The sequence below is a fragment of the Salarias fasciatus genome, chromosome 3 (genome assembly GCF_902148845.1).
Source record: "Salarias fasciatus chromosome 3, fSalaFa1.1, whole genome shotgun sequence".
Classification (NCBI taxonomy): domain Eukaryota; kingdom Metazoa; phylum Chordata; class Actinopteri; order Blenniiformes; family Blenniidae; genus Salarias; species Salarias fasciatus.
Window position 1 is genome coordinate 23039568 of NC_043747.1, and position 17051 is coordinate 23056618.

Genomic DNA, 17051 nt, shown 5'->3' on the forward strand with positions numbered 1-17051 from the left:
ATTTCTCAAAGCAGTGTAAACCTATCACAGTTCTATTCTTGGTCTCATTTATTACAGCCACATTATTGAAGAGAAATTGGAATATAATAGTCTTTCTGTGAGTCATGCTACCTTTTGTTATTTGTGTCCCGTGTCTCCATCTGCTGGAGACCTGGCAGGCAGCTGAAGCTGGTTGGACCCTCCTCCTGGTGTGACCGAGCCTTCAGAGCGGAGTCTCATAACTTCTGTGTGAAATCCTAACGTTGATGGTTCGGTTTATCTTTAACTCTGACTTCTCTTCCACTCTCCTCCGCTGCTGCTGCACAGTTCTGCACCGGCAGGCACATTCCTGTTCGCCCCAGCGTGTGTGTTGGTTTAAGATGGCAGAGCTTGAATTGTTGATTGTGTGCGAGCATGGTTGACCTGCCACCAAGGTCAGTGTGTGTGTGTGTGTGTGTGTGTGTGTGTTGTGTGTGTGTGTGTGTGTGTGTGTGTGTGTGTGTGTGTGTGTGGTGTGTGTGTATTTGATTTGTCTCACTTGTGTGGACACAAAGCAGGGCCCTATAAGAAATATTTAGAACAAGTTTCATCATTTTTGCAGCAGAAAAGTTTCAACGACCGACACAGCAACATTTTGAAAATTAAAGCCGCAAGCGGCATTGGACGGGACCTCGCCCTCTGGCAAGGTGGCCCGACTGAGGTCGTCCTCGTACCTTGATGACCGAAGTCCAAGTCACTGGGAACCTTGCTCCTCCATAGACTTCCAGCACCCTCTCACCCACTAACATGGAGTGTTTAGCATCCCCCATCCACTGACGTGGAGCTTTTAGCATCTGTCATCCGCTAACATGTAGCTGTTAGCATCCCCCATCTGCTAACAGGTAGCTGTTAGCATCTCTCATCCGCTGGCAAGTAGCTGTTAGCATCTCTCATCCGCTAGCAAGTAGCTGTTAGCATCTCCATCCACTGCACATGTAGCTGTTAGCATCTCCCCTTCCGCTAACATGTAGCTTTTAGCATCCCCCATCCGCTAACATGGTAGCTGTAGCAATCTCCCATCTGCTAGCATGTAGCTGTTAGCATCTTCCATCCCGCTAACATGTAGCTGTTAGCATCTCCTATCCACTGACATGGAGTTGTTAGCATGTCCCACCCACTAACATGTAGCTGTTAGCATCTGTCATCCGCTAACATGTAGCTGTTAGCATCTCCCATCTGCTAACATGTAGCTGTTAGCATCTCCCATCCGCTACATGTAGCTGTTAGCATCTCCCATCCGCTAACATGTAGCTGTTAGCATCTCGTATCTCTCACCCGCTAGCATGTAGCTGTTAGCATCTCTCACACCGCTAGCATGTAGCTGTTAGCATCTCCCAATCCGCTAACATGTAGCTGTTAGCATCTCTCACCCGCTAGCATGTAGCTGGTTAGCATCTCTCACCCGCTAGCATGTAGCTGTTAGCATCTCTCACCTGCTAGCATGTAGCTTTAGCATCTCTCACCCGCTAGCATGTAAGCTGTTAGCATCTTCCATCCGCTAACATGTAGCTGTTAGCATCTTCCAATTCCGCTAACATGGTAGCTGTTAGGCATCTCTCATTCCGCTAGCATGTAGCTGTTAGCAATCTCCCATCCGCTAACATGTAGCTGTTAGCATCTTCCATCCGCTAGCATGTAGCTGTAGCATCTTCCATCCGCTAACATGTAGCTGTTAGCATCTCTCATCCGCTAGCATGTAGCTGTTAGCATCTCCCATCCGCTAGCATGTAGCTGTTAGCATCTTCCATCTGCTAACATGTAGCTGTTAGTATCTCTCATCCGCTAGCATGTAGCTGTTAGCATCTCCCATCTGCTAACATGTAGCTGTTAGCATCTCCCATCCGCTAACATGTAGTTGTTAGCATCTCCCATCCGCTAGCATGTAGCTGTTAGCATCTTCCATCCGCTAACATGTAGTTGTTAGCATCTCCCATCCGCTAGCATGTAGCTGTTAGCATCTCTCATCCGCTAACATGTAGCTGTCAGCATCTCCCACCCGCTAACATGTAGCTGTTAGCATCTGTCATCCGCTAACATGTAGTTGTTAGCATCTCCCATCCGCTAGCATGTAGCTGTTAGCATCTCCCATCCGCTAACATGTAGCTGTCAGCATCTCCCACCCGCTAACATGTAGCTGTTAGCATCTGTCATCCGCTAACATGTAGCTGTTAGCATCTCCCATCCGCTAACATGTAGCTGTTAGCATCTCCCATCCGCTAACATGTAGCTGTTAGCATCTCCCATCCGCTAACATGTAGCTGTTAGCATCTCCCATCCGCTAAACATGTAGCTGTTAGCATCTCCCATCCGCTAACATGTAGCTGTTAGCATCTCCCATCCGCTAACATGTAGCTGTTAGCATCTATCATCTGATTCAGCAGGGGCCACGGCAATGGATTGCAGTGCGGGAAGCTCCATTGCCGTGGCCCCCGCTGAATCGGTTGGATTTAAATAACTTCTGAAGGAATCCAAGCTGCACCATGTTTGTCTGAGTGAGTAAATGAGCAGGCACACACCTATAAATAAGGTCCAGGTATCAAAAAAACCGGAGTTGCCCTTTAACACTGTTGAATTTGAAATTATCCCTGTGCTTTGTTAAAAATGTCATATTTTGCAAAAATATGGGGTGTGAGGCTCTTATTTTGATAGTCATGTCTGCTCCACTGTGTCAAACACCAATATATCCATGTGAGTGTGATTCCATACATTCATTTGCCTGTTTGAGCAGCAATCCATCACTCGTGTGATTTATGGTCACGGAGCGCCATCTACTGTGGAAAGCAGGGACAACATGCAGAATGTTTTACAGCAGCTCTCAGATCAGCCCTGAGGCTCAATGCCCATATATGGCATAAGTAGGTCACATGATGTTAGAGTGTGACTCGGCAGACACACAGTTTCTCTTTGGTAAAAACAGCTGGGGAAATGCATTCCCGTTGCCCAAAATGAAAAAAAACACCCTCAAGTTTGATAGGCATTTTAGTTGTCTTTACAAATGTCAAGTTTTCAGAGCATTCAGACTTATAATTTTGACCATGGAAGCCTTAATTGGTGAAGAAGGAGAGAGTTTTTGAGCAAAAATGTACAATAAAAGTGTGAATGATGGACTTCCTGTTTGATTTAGGTCATGGGCACGAGTGAGTAAGTTGTAGATCTCGATGAGACGAACGCGTGCATATGTTTCTTTTCTCTGTACGACACTGTGAAGGGTGAAACAGTCCATATTAGTGGTTTTTGAGTGAAAAGTGTTTTGAGGCACATTTGATTTGACAGGAAATAACGGACTTCCTGTTGGATTTAGGTATAGGTATGTCTCTTGGTAAATTGTAGAGCTCGATGAGACGAACTCATCCATGTTGATTTATTTCTCTGCGACATTCGTGCGGGTCGCACTGTCCATTGTAGTGTTGCAAGTGCGTTTTCAGACTTCAAACTTTAAGGGTTAATAAAATCCACACCCTGAGACTTTTGAAAAAGTTTTTAACAACTTTGTGAGAGACACTTGTCCTCTTTTATTTGGCACCACACTGACGTCTCCACGACAAGCGGTCTCGGAGCAGATAATTTTTAAAGGAGGAGTCATTTTCGGCTGATTTTCATCAAAATTTGACATATAACTCGAAATAGCGGACTTCCTGTTGGATTTAGCATAAAAATATCAGATCCTTTTTTGTAGATCTCAAGGAGACGAACGCATGAGAGTTGGTTTGATCTCTCTGCGACATTCCTGCGAATTACGGTGGGCTTTTTTCACGTTTCTAGGTGGCGCTAGAGAGCGGATGGAGTTAAGGGGTTAATTTTTCAATTGGATAAAATTTTTTGCCAGTCTGCATGTGCCTGCCAATTTTGGTGAGTTTTTGAGCATGTTTAGGGGGTCAAATTTGCCGTCGAACACACGGTATGTATAATTAAAGCCGCAAGCGGCATTGGACGGGACCTCGCCCTCTGGCAAGGTGGCCCGACTGAGGTCGTCCTCGTACCTTGATGACCGAAGTCCAGGTCACTGGGAACCTTGCTCCTCCATAGACTTCCAGCACCCTCTCAACCACTAACATGGAGTTGTTAGCATCCCCCATCCGCTGACGTGGAGCTGTTAGCATCTCCCATCCGCTAGCATGTAGCTGTTAGCATCTCCCATCTGCTAACAGGTAGCTGTTAGCATCTCTCATCCGCTAGCATGTAGCTGTTAGCATCTCCCATCCACTCACGTGTAGCTGTTGGCATCTTCCATCCGCTAACATTTAGCTGTTAGCATCTCCCATCCACTCACATGTAGCTGCTAGCATCTTCTATCCGCTAACATGTAGCTGTTAGCATCTCCCATCCGGTGACATGTAGCTGTCAGCATCTCCTATCCGCTAACATGGAGTTGTTAGCATGTCCCACCCACTAACATGTAGCTGTTAGCATCTGTCATCCGCTAACATGTAGCTGTTAGCATCTCCCATCCGCTAACATGTAGCTGTTAGCATCTCCCATCCGCTAACATGTAGCTGTTAGCATCTCCCATCCACTAACATGTAGCTGTTAGCATCTGTCATCTGATTCAGCAGGGGCCACGACAATGGATTGCAGTGCGGGAAGCTCCATTGCCGTGGCCCCCGCTGAATCGGTTGGATTTAAATAACTTCTGAAGGAATCCAAGATGCACCATGTTTGTCTGAGTGAGTATATGAGCAGGCACACACCTATAAATAAGGTCCAGGTATCAAAAAAAACCGGAGTTGCCCTTTAACACTGTTGAATTTGAAATTATCCCTGTGCTTTGTTAAAAATGTCATATTTTGCAAAAATGAGGCTCTTATTTTGATAGTCATGTCTGCTCCACTATGTCAATGTATATATCCATGTGAGTGTGATTCCATACATTCATTTGCCTGTTTGAGCAGCAATCCATCACTCGTGTGATTTATGGTCACGGAGCGCCATCTACTGTGGAAAGCAGGGACAACATGCAGAATGTTTTACAGCAGCTCTCAGATCAGCCTAGAGGCTCAATGCCCATATATGGCATAAGTAGGTCACATGATGTTAGAGTGTGACTCGGCAGACACACAGTTTCTCTTTGGTCAAAACAGCTGGGGAAATGCATTTCCGTGGACCAAAGTGAGCAAACAATGTCAGAAAGTGATAGGAAATGTAGTTGTCTTTCACTGTAGAGCTTTTCAGAGCAGTCAGACTTATAGTTTTGAAACGGGAAGCTTAATTGATGAAGAAGGTGAGATTTTTGAGCAAAATTTGAGCAAAATTTTGAGCAGAAAGTGTGAATGACGGACTTCCTGTTTGATTTAGGTCATAGGCACGAGTGAGAAAGTTGTAGATCTCGATGAGACGAACGCATGCATATGTTTCTTTTCTCTGTACGACATTCTGAAAGACAAACAATACATTGTCTTGGTTTTGGGGTGAGGAGTATTTTCAGGCACATTTGATTTGACAGGAAATAGCGGACTTCCTGTTGGATTTAGGTATAGGTATGTCTCTTGGTAAATTGTAGATCTCGATGAGACGAATTCATCCATGTCAATTTTATTTCTCTGCAACATTCGTGCAGGTCGCACTGTCCATTGTAGTGTTGCAAGTGCATTTTCAGACTTCAAACTTTAAGGGTTAATAAAATCCACACCCTGAGACTTTTGAAAAAGTTTTTAACAACTTTGTGAGAGACACTTGTCCTCTTTTATTTGGCACCACTCTGACGTCTCCACGACAAGCGGTCTCGGCACAGATAATTTTTAAAGGAGGAGTCATTTTCGGCTGATTTTCATCAAAATTTGACATATAACTTGAAATAGCGGACTTCCTGTTGGATTTAGCATAAAAATATCAGATCCTTTTTTGTAGATCTCAAGGAGACGAACGCATGAGAGTTGGTTTGATCTCTCTGCGACATTCCTGCGAGTTACGGTGGGCTTTTTTCACGTTTCTAGGTGGCGCTAGAGAGCGGATGGAGTTAAGGGGTTAATTTCTCAATTGGATAAAATTTTTTGCCAGTCTGCATGTGCCTGCCAATTTTGGTGAGTTTTTGAGCATGTTTAGGGGGTCAAATTTGCCGTCAAACAGGTGGTGACGATAATAATAAGAAGAAACGAACGAAGAACAATAGAGGCCTTGCCCTCAGGCAAGGTGGCCTCAGTTGAGGCCACCTCGCCCTCGGGCTCGGTCCCTAATTAAAGCCGCAAGCGGCGTTGGACGGGACCTCGCCCTCTGGCAAGGTGGCCCCACTGAGGCCGTCCTTGTACCTTGATGACCGAAGTCCAGGTCACTGGGAACCTTGCTCCTCCAAAGACTTCCAGCACCCTCTCACCCACTAACACGGAGTTGTTAGCATGTCCCATCCACTGACATGTAGCTGTTAGCATCTTCCATCCACTAACATGTGGCTGTTAGCACTGAAGTCCAGGTCATTGGGAACCTTGCCAGTACATAAACATTCATTTTCATGACTTGACCTCATTTTTTGTTGTAATTGGGCTTTTAATTTGAAGGAACTTTGGGCTTTTATTTTGGAAAGGCAGTACACGCTGTCATAATCACCAGCTGAGCCCTTGGTACTCCATAAACATACATTTTCATGTTTCTACCTCATTTTCTGTTTTAAACGGGCTTTTCTTTGTAAGGAATTTTTTTATTTTAATTTGGAAAGGTAGTACAGGCAACTTCGGTTTTTTGACACCTGGACATTATTTATAGGTGTGTGCCTGCTCATTTATTCACTCAGACAAACATCGTGCAGCTCGGAGTCCTTCAGAAGTTATTTAGATCCAACCGATTCAGTGGGGGCCACGGCAATGGAGCTTCCCGCACTGCAGCTCCGAGAGTGACTTCTGACATCGCTGAAACTCTGAAAGAAGGATGAATTTGTTGTAAACAAGCTTGAATACTATGTTTTGGGCCTTCAGAGACCTATATGACATGACTGAAAAATAGCATCATATGTACCCTTTAATCACAGCTGCTGTCGACTGCACTGCATGCCCAAATATGGTCAGTAGTGGACTTCCTGTTGGATTTAGGTTATTGGTGTCAATGGGTGATTTTTAGATCTAGATGAGTTGAACACATGAGCAATTGGTTTTATCTCTCTACGACATTCCTACGGGCCACAGCTTCCGTTTTTTAAAAAATATGACTTTTATTTTGAAGGGCTGATAAAATCCACACCGTGTGACTTTTGAAAAAGTTGTGCACATCGTTTGTAGAGAAACTTGTCCTCTATCAGGCCATGCTACTCTGACATCTGTTCAACAAACAGTCTTGAGTGGTATAACGTTTTCATGAGAAGTGTTTTTTACATTGAAAGGGAAATAGCGGACTTCCTGTTGGATTTAGGTAATGCATGTCAATGGATGATTTTTAGAACTTGATGAGACAAACACTTGAGCAATTGGGTTGATCTCTCTAAGACATTCCCACAGGCCGCAGCGCAGGAGTTTTTTTTTTTTCCCAAATTTTACACTGAAAGGGAAATAGCGGACTTCCTGTTCACTTTAGGTATAGGTATGTCTCTTGGTAAATTGTAGATCTCGATGAGACGAATTCATCCATGTGAATTTTATTTCTCTGCGACATTCGAGCGGGTCGCAGTGTCCATTGTAGTGTTGCAAGTGCGTTTTTAGACCTCAAACTTTAAGGGTTAATAAAATCCACACCGTGAGACTTTTGAAAAAGTTTTGAACAACTTTGTGAGAGACACTTGTCCTCTTTTATTTGGCACTACTCTGACGTCTCTACGACAAGCAGTCTCGGAGCAGATAATTTTTAAAGGAGGAGTCATTTTTTGCCAAATTTTACACTGAAAGGGAAATAGTGGACTTCCTGTGCGATTTAGGTAAAAATTGTCTAGGCCGTAATTTTTAGATCTCGAGGAGACGAACGCGTGAGCGGTGATTTGATCTCTCTACGACATTCCTACTGGTTGCTGTGGCTATTTTACTGTTTCTAGGTGGCGCTAGAGAGCAGATGAGGTTATAGGGTTAATTTTTTCATTATATCAAGTGGCCACCGGTCCGGATGTCCGTGCCAAATTTGGTGAGTTTTCATGCATGTTTAGGGGGTCAAATTAGTGCTCGAGTGTGACAGTAAAATAATAATAATAAGAAACAAACGGACGAAGAACAATAGAGGCCTTGCCCTCAGGCAAGGTGGCCTCAGTTGAGGCCACCTCGCCCTCGGGCTCGGTCCCTAATAATTAAAGCCGCAAGCGGCATTGGACGGGACCTCGCCCTCTGGCAAGGTGGCCCGACTGAGGTCGTCCTCGTACCTTGATGACCGAAGTCCAGGTCACTGGGAAATTTGCTCCTCTATAAACATCCATTTTCATGACTTGACCTCATTTTCTGTTGTAAATGGGCTTTTATTTTGTAAAGGTTGTACATGCTGTCATAATTACTGGCTAACCCCTTGGTACTCCATAAACTTCCATTTTCATGACTTGACCTCATTTTCTGTTGTAAACAGGCTTTTCTCTCGAAGGAATTTTGCGCTTTTATTTTGGAAAAGTTGTACATGTGCTTCCATGAACACTGCTGACCCTGAAAATATCTATGTGTTTTGTTAAAAATGTCATATTTAGCAAAAATGTGACTTTTATTTTGAAGGGGTGTGAGGCTCTTATTTTGATAGTCATGTCTGCTCCACTTTGGCAAGCATCATTGTCACTGTGGTCCTTTACCATTGTGGAAGGGTTTACACAGCAGATAATGCTGCTCGCAAGCAGTCGACGCCATCGTGTGGTGAAAATTGGTTACTACACTTTAATATGAATTATCCCGGTTTTTCGTGTTTTGAATTGATGTAATGTAACCAATAGAATTGTATTTGGTGAAATGTTTAACTCTTTAAGCTCGGGGCCATTTTCGCCTAAAAGTTCAACTGAAGACGTACCCAAAGTAAACTAAATGCTGTTCTTGAACTGTTTGGAGTACATGCATGGTTGGGGTTTCAAGCTGACAATCTGTATTTTCACCCAATGCAGTCAGAATTACTGTAGGTGCTACTTGTACAGAGTTATTTATGTTGCAGCACACTGAATTAGGATGAATTTCATTCTCAACTGAATTTTTTCCCTCATAAAACACCTGGAAATAAGTGTGGAAGCATTGTGGAAGCTTGAAAACACAATTTTGCTAAAGCCTGGGGTCTTACAAAGTTCAGGTGAAAATGTCAGAGCAGTACTACAAGAAATGAGTGTTTCACACATGTATTTGTACTATTATGCCCTGGCGGGGTCAATTTTGGACATCCTCTGTATACCCTCTGGATGCCCTCTGTACAATGGTATATGTTGGTTTTTGGCCCATTTTAACATTATTTTCACTCCAAAAACTCATAAAATACTCAAAAAATCACTTCAGAGAGGCTTCAGTGTGGGATAAGGTCCTCAGACTGAGAGGAGCAGGGACAGACAGCAGGTGCAGCCCTCAGCAGATATCTGAGAAGTCACAAAACCCCGGTAGCGGGCCAGCCAGCCATTCAGCAAGCTCATTGGCTACCAGCCCTGTCAGTCAAACGTTTCTACCGACGTGATTGGTTCAGAATACGTTGATGACGAGTGATGACGACCGATGACGTGGGTCCATCAGTTTCGGCAGCGGTTGGCTGGTTAGCCATCGGAGGGCGGGATGAGTTACTTGATTGGTTGAAATATGACGAATAAGCAACGGAAACCGATCAGTCGCCATATTGGATATCCTCAGCGAGGTGTGAGCGGTCTGGATGTTTTTATCTGATAAAAAAATGGATTATTATAGGACGCGCACGCGGAGAGACGCCCCGCGTGTGCGCGCGGTGGCGCGTCTAATTTTGGATCATTTGCTTATTTCAAGACATGTTTTGGACAAAATGCCGTAGTTTCTAGCTTTGCCTGGATGCATACGTTTGGACTGTGGCAGTTTTTGCTGGATTATCTGCGCTGTTTACTTAATTGGAACTATTTACTAAAGGTTTTTATAAGGGATTTAAGCCACATTATCACTTAAGCTGCAAAGAATACGAGTATCACGATAATAATCCACACAAAGAACAAGAAAAACAGAAATATGTGGACTTTATTGACCACTTCATGTTACAAAAGAGGTGATTCGTGTGTTTCTGCTCTTTTTTATAGACTTTTAAAGCATTTTTTTCTTTCCACAGTTCGCGTTTGTCTGTCTCTTAAAACGGTCCTGCCTGCATTTTTTTCAGTCAGTTTTATTTCCCCCGTAATGATCTGCTTTCACGCGAGGTAGAAACCAAAATTTTATTAAAATAAACGTCACTGCTAAACTGTAAATGGGACGCACTTACACTAGTTCATGTTTTGTCATTTTTATCGGCATTGTGTTTAAGTCCGTGTTCCTGTACTGACTTGGTAAGGGTCTGAAAAAATGACCAGCAGGTGGCAGTAGTGCAACAGCCTGCGAAGTAAGCTGCCGTTAAGGTCCGACGAAGAAGAATCACTTTTCAAACACCAACCACGAAGAAGAAATCGCCATTTCGCACTTCACCGGAGGTAAGAAGAGTTCCTTCGTATTGTAATTCCTAATTTAAGCTTTATGTAGCTCAAGGGTGTCGAAATCGTGTCAGAAAGGACCGAGTGGCTGCAGGTTTTCGTTCCAAACAGGCAGGAGAACACCAAACTCCACTTATTTCATCAGGTCTTCAGTGTAGCTTGATGAAATGAATGGAGTCTGGCGTGTTCCTGTTTGGGGGGGGGGGAGGCGTGTGGTGTCTCTGCTAACGGGGCTAACTCCGCTGGTGTTTTCGGACTGTCGGAGAGTTTTTTTTTTTTTTTCTCTCCTCTCCGTTGTCCGGGCGCTGTACAATTTAGCGCGTGCGGCGTGCCCAGACGTATCTTGGATATCTTACTTAGCCAGCAGTACCGGCCATTCGTGTTGTTCTCTCGCGGGGAGCTGCGGCTTCTCTCCGTCCGTTCCTCGTGTTTTGCTAGCATTAGCTTCTCGGTGGATGGCGTTGTTAGCTTCCCGGCTGGTTTCGGTGTTTGTTTGTTTTTGTTTTTGTAGCGGCTACCGGCGTTTGCAACCCAATCGGTTACTATATTTCGTCTGGCCAGCTGGCTTCCTAACCGCTCGCGGTGTTAGCTTATCGGTTAACCGTGTTCAGGGTTACCCCCAGACAACTTGCTCAGCCTGGTGGTTGGACTGCTGGAGGAGCCCGCCGCAGATCGGCCGGGGGTGGGGGCGTAGCGGCTTCAGAGCGCGTGGACGCGGGTCGGGACGGGTCAGGGGGAATAGCGTGCCCACTATTTTTTAAATAAATACACTGCAATGTATTTATATTTTTTGGTGTTTGTTGAAATAAAGTGTCTTGTAACAAATACAGCGTTGCAGTTATGAATATATTTTATGAACAAGAACAAAATGATCAGTAGTGTAACCAAACTAAACAAAAATGTAAAGAGGAGAAAATAAAGTAAATAATACAGAATAAATGGTGCAGTAAAGGGTTTGTGTAAAACTTGCAAAATGTTTGACATGTACAAAAAGTGCATATACAATATTTTAATGAAATCTGTCCTTATTTTTCAGGTCTCAACTTTGCGGTCTGGTGTGATTTGCTGGTTCTGAAGACGGTTCTCCTGCTTGTTCTTCTCCTGGTTCTCTTGCATTTGAGTATCATCTGCTGCTGCACCCAACATCGAACACTACACAAACATATCTAAACACATTTACGTGTATATTCCAGCACACACTCGGTAACACACACACACACACACACACACACACACACACACACACACACACACACACAGACTCTCACACCGCTGCTCAGTGGTAAGTGGTTTTCCTGCTGCTAAGGTAAGTTGAATCATCAATATCAGTGGATTCACTGGTTTCGCAGGTTTAATATCATTAATCGTGATTGGTCATTGACTGTGGTGTCTTTGTTGAACTCATTGGGTTTTTTCTGTTCTTCAGATGCCGAGAGCCCGGGGTCATCGGCGTGCTCAGGCCGCGAGACGCAGGCTGGCGCAGCCCCAGGACTGGAGTCCTGCACCTGCTGTTCCGGAGTTTGTGGCCCGTGAGTGTCAGACTGTTCTGAGATGTTTAACTGTTTACCTTTGACTCTGTTGTTGTGTTGTGTGGCAACGTTGCCAGATTGAGGAGAAAGAGTTGAAGAGTGATGTTTTTCACCATGAAACTTCTTAAACGTGATGTAGTGACAAACGCTGTCTATTTCCTTTGTCCTAAACAGGGCGTGGCACAGGCTTTCGGCACCGTGTGCGGAGATGGCCAACTTCTGTCCTGACTGGGAAGTCCCGCAAGTTGGTCACTCCTGCCCGGGATCCGGAGAAGAAGGTATGAGTTGTTATTTTTTTTATGCAGACAGCAATTGCTGGAAGGACTCACAGCTGGTGTCTCTAACCTAAAGCAATGTCTCTGTGAATGCAGATGGTGTTCGTCGTTGGAGACTCGCACCTGAGGGCCATGGTGGACGGGTATGTAGCTGTGCCCGAGGGACCTCTGTGCTTCTCCTATCTGTGTGTTCCAGGTGCAGTGGGCTCCCAGCTGAGGACGGAGCTCCTGCATGCTGACCTGCCCTGGACCCCAGATGCTGTGTGTGTGTGCGCCCCCAGCAACGACCTTGTGTCCCGGACTGTGGACAGTGCAGGTCTCGACTTCAGTGCTCTTCTGACCACGGCCTGCAGCTTCTGGCCCAAGGTGGGTTGATTTTCTACTTGTGGTTGTCAGTAGTGATGCAGAAATTAGCTCTTTATGTTGTGAAGCCACGGGGAGGAAGTTTGGGTTTAAAGATGGAGGCTGATGAATGTTCTTTCAGCTAGGACTGGGCGAAATAGCAATAAATGTGATTACAATATTTTTTTTCATATCATTGTATTTCAATTATAATCATGATATGTTATATTGTTTTTAAACCAGTTTTAAAGCATCTGCACTGAAAAATAAAACTATGGAATAGTTTAACATTTTATGAACAAACCAAGTAAATAGCAATGCAAATTAAATAATGTAAACTTAGAAAAATACAAGAACAATTTAACTTAACAGTGCAGTAAATGGGGAAAAAAAAATCTAGCTGGTGCTAGATTTTATTATCTTGGTAGATAATAAAATCTTGCGATGCACCGTTTTTTTCATTAAAAAGAAGAACTGAACGGTTGTTAAAGTGTGACTGTTTACAGCCGTGAGGATTCAAAACAAAATTCTTTTAAACAGACTAGTGTGGTATTTGTTTACTTGACGGTTTCATAGGCTGTCAGCCATCTTCCTCAGACTGTTGGTCACATGATGTTGCTGTGGCGTGTCTTGTCAGCTGACTTATACAGGTTTTGGCGCTATTTTCCCACTAATGGAAGTGGGAGAATAGTGCAATCTGCGGTTTGACTTCTTTAGTGCAGCATCCCAGGCGTGTGAAAGCACAGTACATCTGGTATGCTGTACTGAAGAAGTCGAACTGCAGATGGCCCAGGCCTGTCTTCACACCAAGAGCGTTGTCTAGTGGTTTCAGGGAGGAAACGGAGGCTCTCGCTGGTTGTGTTGGTGGTATTGTTGTGAATACACAGCTGCTGTGAGGAGACTGTTTTTTCTGCAGCTTGTTCTCCATCACTCCATTTGACTTCATGGCTAAATGTGTCTTTGTAGGTGTTCGTGCTGGACTTCCCTCCACGCCTGAACATTGAGCCTGGCCTTCAGGAGCTGCTGCGTCAGGAATACCATCGTGTCGCAGCACGTATGGGTATGTTAAGGTTTTGCTGGTGTGTGTGGTTGTAATGGTTGTCAGTCATCACAAATGGTTTTTCTGAATCTACATTTGATAACTGAAGGTGTGTGTTCTGTTCTCACTCTTCAGGTGTCCCGTACGTGTCTGTGGCAGAGCACTTTCCCCTGCACCGGTTGGAGCTGTGGTGCCCTGACCAGGTAAGCAGAGCATGTTTTGTTGTTCTGTGATGCAGACCACTCTGTGGTCTTTTTTGTGAGATACACTGGTTGACTAAAATGTCTCCTTTGCTCCATTGTCAGGTGCACTTGAGTGACTCGCATGGGATGGAGGTTTTGGTCCAGCTGCTGTGGGAGGCTGCTTTCCAGCAGCTGGTGCCTCCTCCATCCCAGGCACCGGTGCGTCCCCCTGCGCCAAAGCGTGCCAGGGTTGCTCCCAGGCTGGTGGTGACGGGACACGTCCCCGTGCCCCGTCACAGGAACCCCTGGGAGTGGAGTGTGGTTGGACAGGGGGGCAAGGTAAGGTGTTTCTGAGTTCATGTGTTGTTTAAAGTTTTTGCCATGTTTTCTCAAGTCCCAAAGCAATTCTAATCAATTGTGTCTGGTGTTGTTTTTCATAGGCTGCACGCCCGGCGGAGGGATCCTCTGCGATCCCTCCCAACCCGGTGTGGTTCAGGGGGCCCATGTTGGACGCCATGGAGAAGGTGTCCCCTTCTTCTGGCTCTGACGGCGGCCCTGCTCTCCCGCCAGCTGGCCAGGTAACTTTCACACTTATTCCATGATGACACTGGTTAACCAAGCAGGAAGACAGTTGTTGAAAAGGATTTTTTTTTTCCTTCTTCTTCAGACCTCCCGTGTGGTGCGTCGGCCAGCAGGTGTTGGCAGGAGGCACAGAGGGGGAAAGCAGAAGGTTGGTAGAATGTTTGTGTGTTTGATGTACAATTGGTTGTGACATTTAAGCTGGACATTTTGAAATTAAAAAAAAAAAGATGATAATTTCACTGACAGCTGTTGTCTTTTACTTTGCAGGTGTTGGCAACGCCTTCACCTGCTTGTGAGCCCATGTCTGCTTCTTGCCCCAGCCCACCAGTCCCCCAGGTTGGTTCTTGGTTTTATAGACTGCATGGCTTATTTGTAGATGACCTGCTTTATTGGTTCTCAGTTTGAATACGCTGTAAAACTTTCTGCTTCGTTTTTGTGTCAGGTGGAAGCACCAACCCAGGAGGTGGTGGAGGAGGTGTTGCCCCCGACCGCAGGCCCGGTTCCAGCAGCGGTCGGGGAGGAGGTTCCTGCAGCGTGCCCTGCTGTGCCAACGGAGCGACGCCTCATCCCCGAAGCTAAGTGTCCCGTTCTTGAGAGTTCCCAGTCAGGCCAGTCAGGTGTTGGTGTGAGCGCAGCGAGGCCAGCAGCAGTGGTTGATGTCAGGACTGGGATCAGGCTTCTGAAGGCTGTGCAGGGATCCTTCCATCAGGGCAGTCAGAGGTTTATCGATGGTGGGCAGCAATGCATGGCGATTGCGGGGTTGAGCTTAGCCAGACACACTTTGAACAGTGTGTTCTCGTGGGGGAGGCAGGAGCTTGATGATGCTTTGGTTTCGGGTGATTCTTTATACAAGTGGGTCATGAGCCGCCCTGGCTTCAAGCCTTGGTCATCTTATCTGTCTGCGACTGACCTGCCAGATCAGATCAAGGTGGATGGTCAGGTGCTGAAATTTACTATTGGCTTCACTGCGACAGGTTGTATGCACATGTCTGAAGGTGATTACACGTCTGAAGGTGCCCGCGTTGATAACAGTGTTTTGTACACTCTGCCGGGCGGACTAGAGAAGGTCTTTGTTGAACATGGACACCGTGCATGTCTGCTTACAATGTGTTCCAACACGTCTGCCATCATCTGCGAAAACGGACGGTTTGCTGTGGTGGACAGCCATCCACGGAGTGGTGTTGGCTTGTTTGACCCCAGAGGCACCAGCGTGCTTCTGCAGTTTGCAGATCTTCAGGACCTGGAACACTACATCTGTCAGTTGTTTGACAGCCTCAGTTCAGGGTCAGGCGAGCCGTACTTTGAGCTGTGTGGTATTGATATTGGTGGGGGTGCAGGTCCACCCCTGTCTGGTGGTCTTCTGGAGAGTCACGTCACTGAGACGAGTTCTGCTCCAGCACCAGAGTCTCCTGAGGCATCTGAGAGCAAAACACCGGCTGAGGCTCCTTCAGGCTCTTGTGTGTCTGAGAGTGATGTTGGTGTTGCTGCCAGTCCAGCACTGTCTGGTGTTTCTGTGGAGAGTCACGTCACTGTGATGAGTTCTTCTCCACCACCAGAGTCCCCTGAGGTCACTGAGTCCAGGACTGTGGCTCAGGCTCCTGCAGGTACTTGTGTCTTTGAGAGTGATGTTGCTGCCAATCCAGCACTTTCTGAAGTTTCTGTGGAGAGTTACGTCGCTGGGACGAGTTCTGCTCCAGCACCAGATTCCCCTGAGGCAACTGAGAGCAAAACATTGGCTGAGGCTACTGCAGACACTTGTGTCTTTGAGAGTGGTGTTGCTGCCAGTCCAGCACTGTCTGGAGTTTCTGTTCAGACTCTTGCCAGTGAGGTGAGTAGTACTTCAGCTGCAGAAGCAACTGTTAGTGACAGCAGGAGGCGTAAGACTTCTCGTTACACTCGTTTGTCAAAGAAATCAAAGCGCTACGATGCTCCTGAGCTCAACGCTGATGTGGAGTTTGTAGCTGCTGTGAGGACCGAGGAGCTGGTCTTCTGTCCTCTTGATGTTGATGTTTGTCGGACTTTGTGTAGCAGGTTTGATGTCGACTTTGAGCGGGTCAGTGCTTCTGCATCTAGCCAGGTTGGTTCGCTGGGTGTTCCTTGCAGGAAGGAGAAGGTAGTGGCTGATGGGAACTGCTTCTTCAGAGCCATCTCTCAGGCTGTGAGTGGCTCTCAGAAGCACCATCGTAAGATCAGACTGGCTGTCTGTAAACAGCTGGAGAAAGAGGCAGCTCAGTACCAGGGCTTGTTGAGGACTGAGTTCTCCTCTGTCTCCCAGTACATTCAGCAGTCTAGGATGAGGTTTGTGGGTAGTTGGGCCACGGAGGTGGAAATTCAGGTTACAGCTGACTGGTTAGGAGTTAGTGTGTGTACCTTCACCAATGGACGCTGGTTAAAGTACGGTTGTAGCAGGAATCAGTTGTCGCCGCAGTGTATTTATTTAGAGAATATTGGTGGAACTCATTTTGAGAATGTTGTTTGTGTTTGTGAGCCTGGACTGGAGAGCTGTTATGGCTACTGTAAAGTGAGTGAGGTGACTGGTTACAGCATGAGGTCGAGGATGGTGGAGGCTGTAGTTTTGGATACAGACAGAGC

At 45.9% G+C, this 17051-nt stretch overlaps 1 protein-coding gene across 1 annotated transcript; it reads left to right on the forward strand.

Annotated features, from left to right (window-relative positions):
- The first annotated feature begins 393 nt into the window (after positions 1-393).
- On the forward strand, positions 394-16751 carry LOC115382515 (uncharacterized). The gene is made up of 15 exons (XM_030084265.1): positions 394-413; positions 11022-11032; positions 11122-11192; positions 11937-12039; positions 12214-12317; positions 12411-12680; positions 13623-13716; positions 13831-13898; positions 14001-14216; positions 14318-14455; positions 14545-14607; positions 14727-14795; positions 14902-15062; positions 16491-16642; positions 16735-16751. Exons 1-15 carry the CDS (start codon positions 394-396, stop codon positions 16749-16751), a joined length of 1557 nt encoding a protein of 518 aa, XP_029940125.1.
- Positions 16752-17051: the final 300 nt, after the last annotated feature.

Bases quoted from the DNA above. Each gene is read 5' to 3' on its own strand.
- LOC115382515 (XM_030084265.1), top strand. From the start codon at position 394: ATGGTTGACCTGCCACCAAG. The intron at 12,040-12,213 runs GTGAGTGTCAGA...TGTCCTAAACAG, and splicing joins TGTTCCGGAGTTTGTGGCCC to GGCGTGGCACAGGCTTTCGG. The intron at 14,456-14,544 runs GTAACTTTCACA...CTTCTTCTTCAG, and splicing joins CTCTCCCGCCAGCTGGCCAG to ACCTCCCGTGTGGTGCGTCG.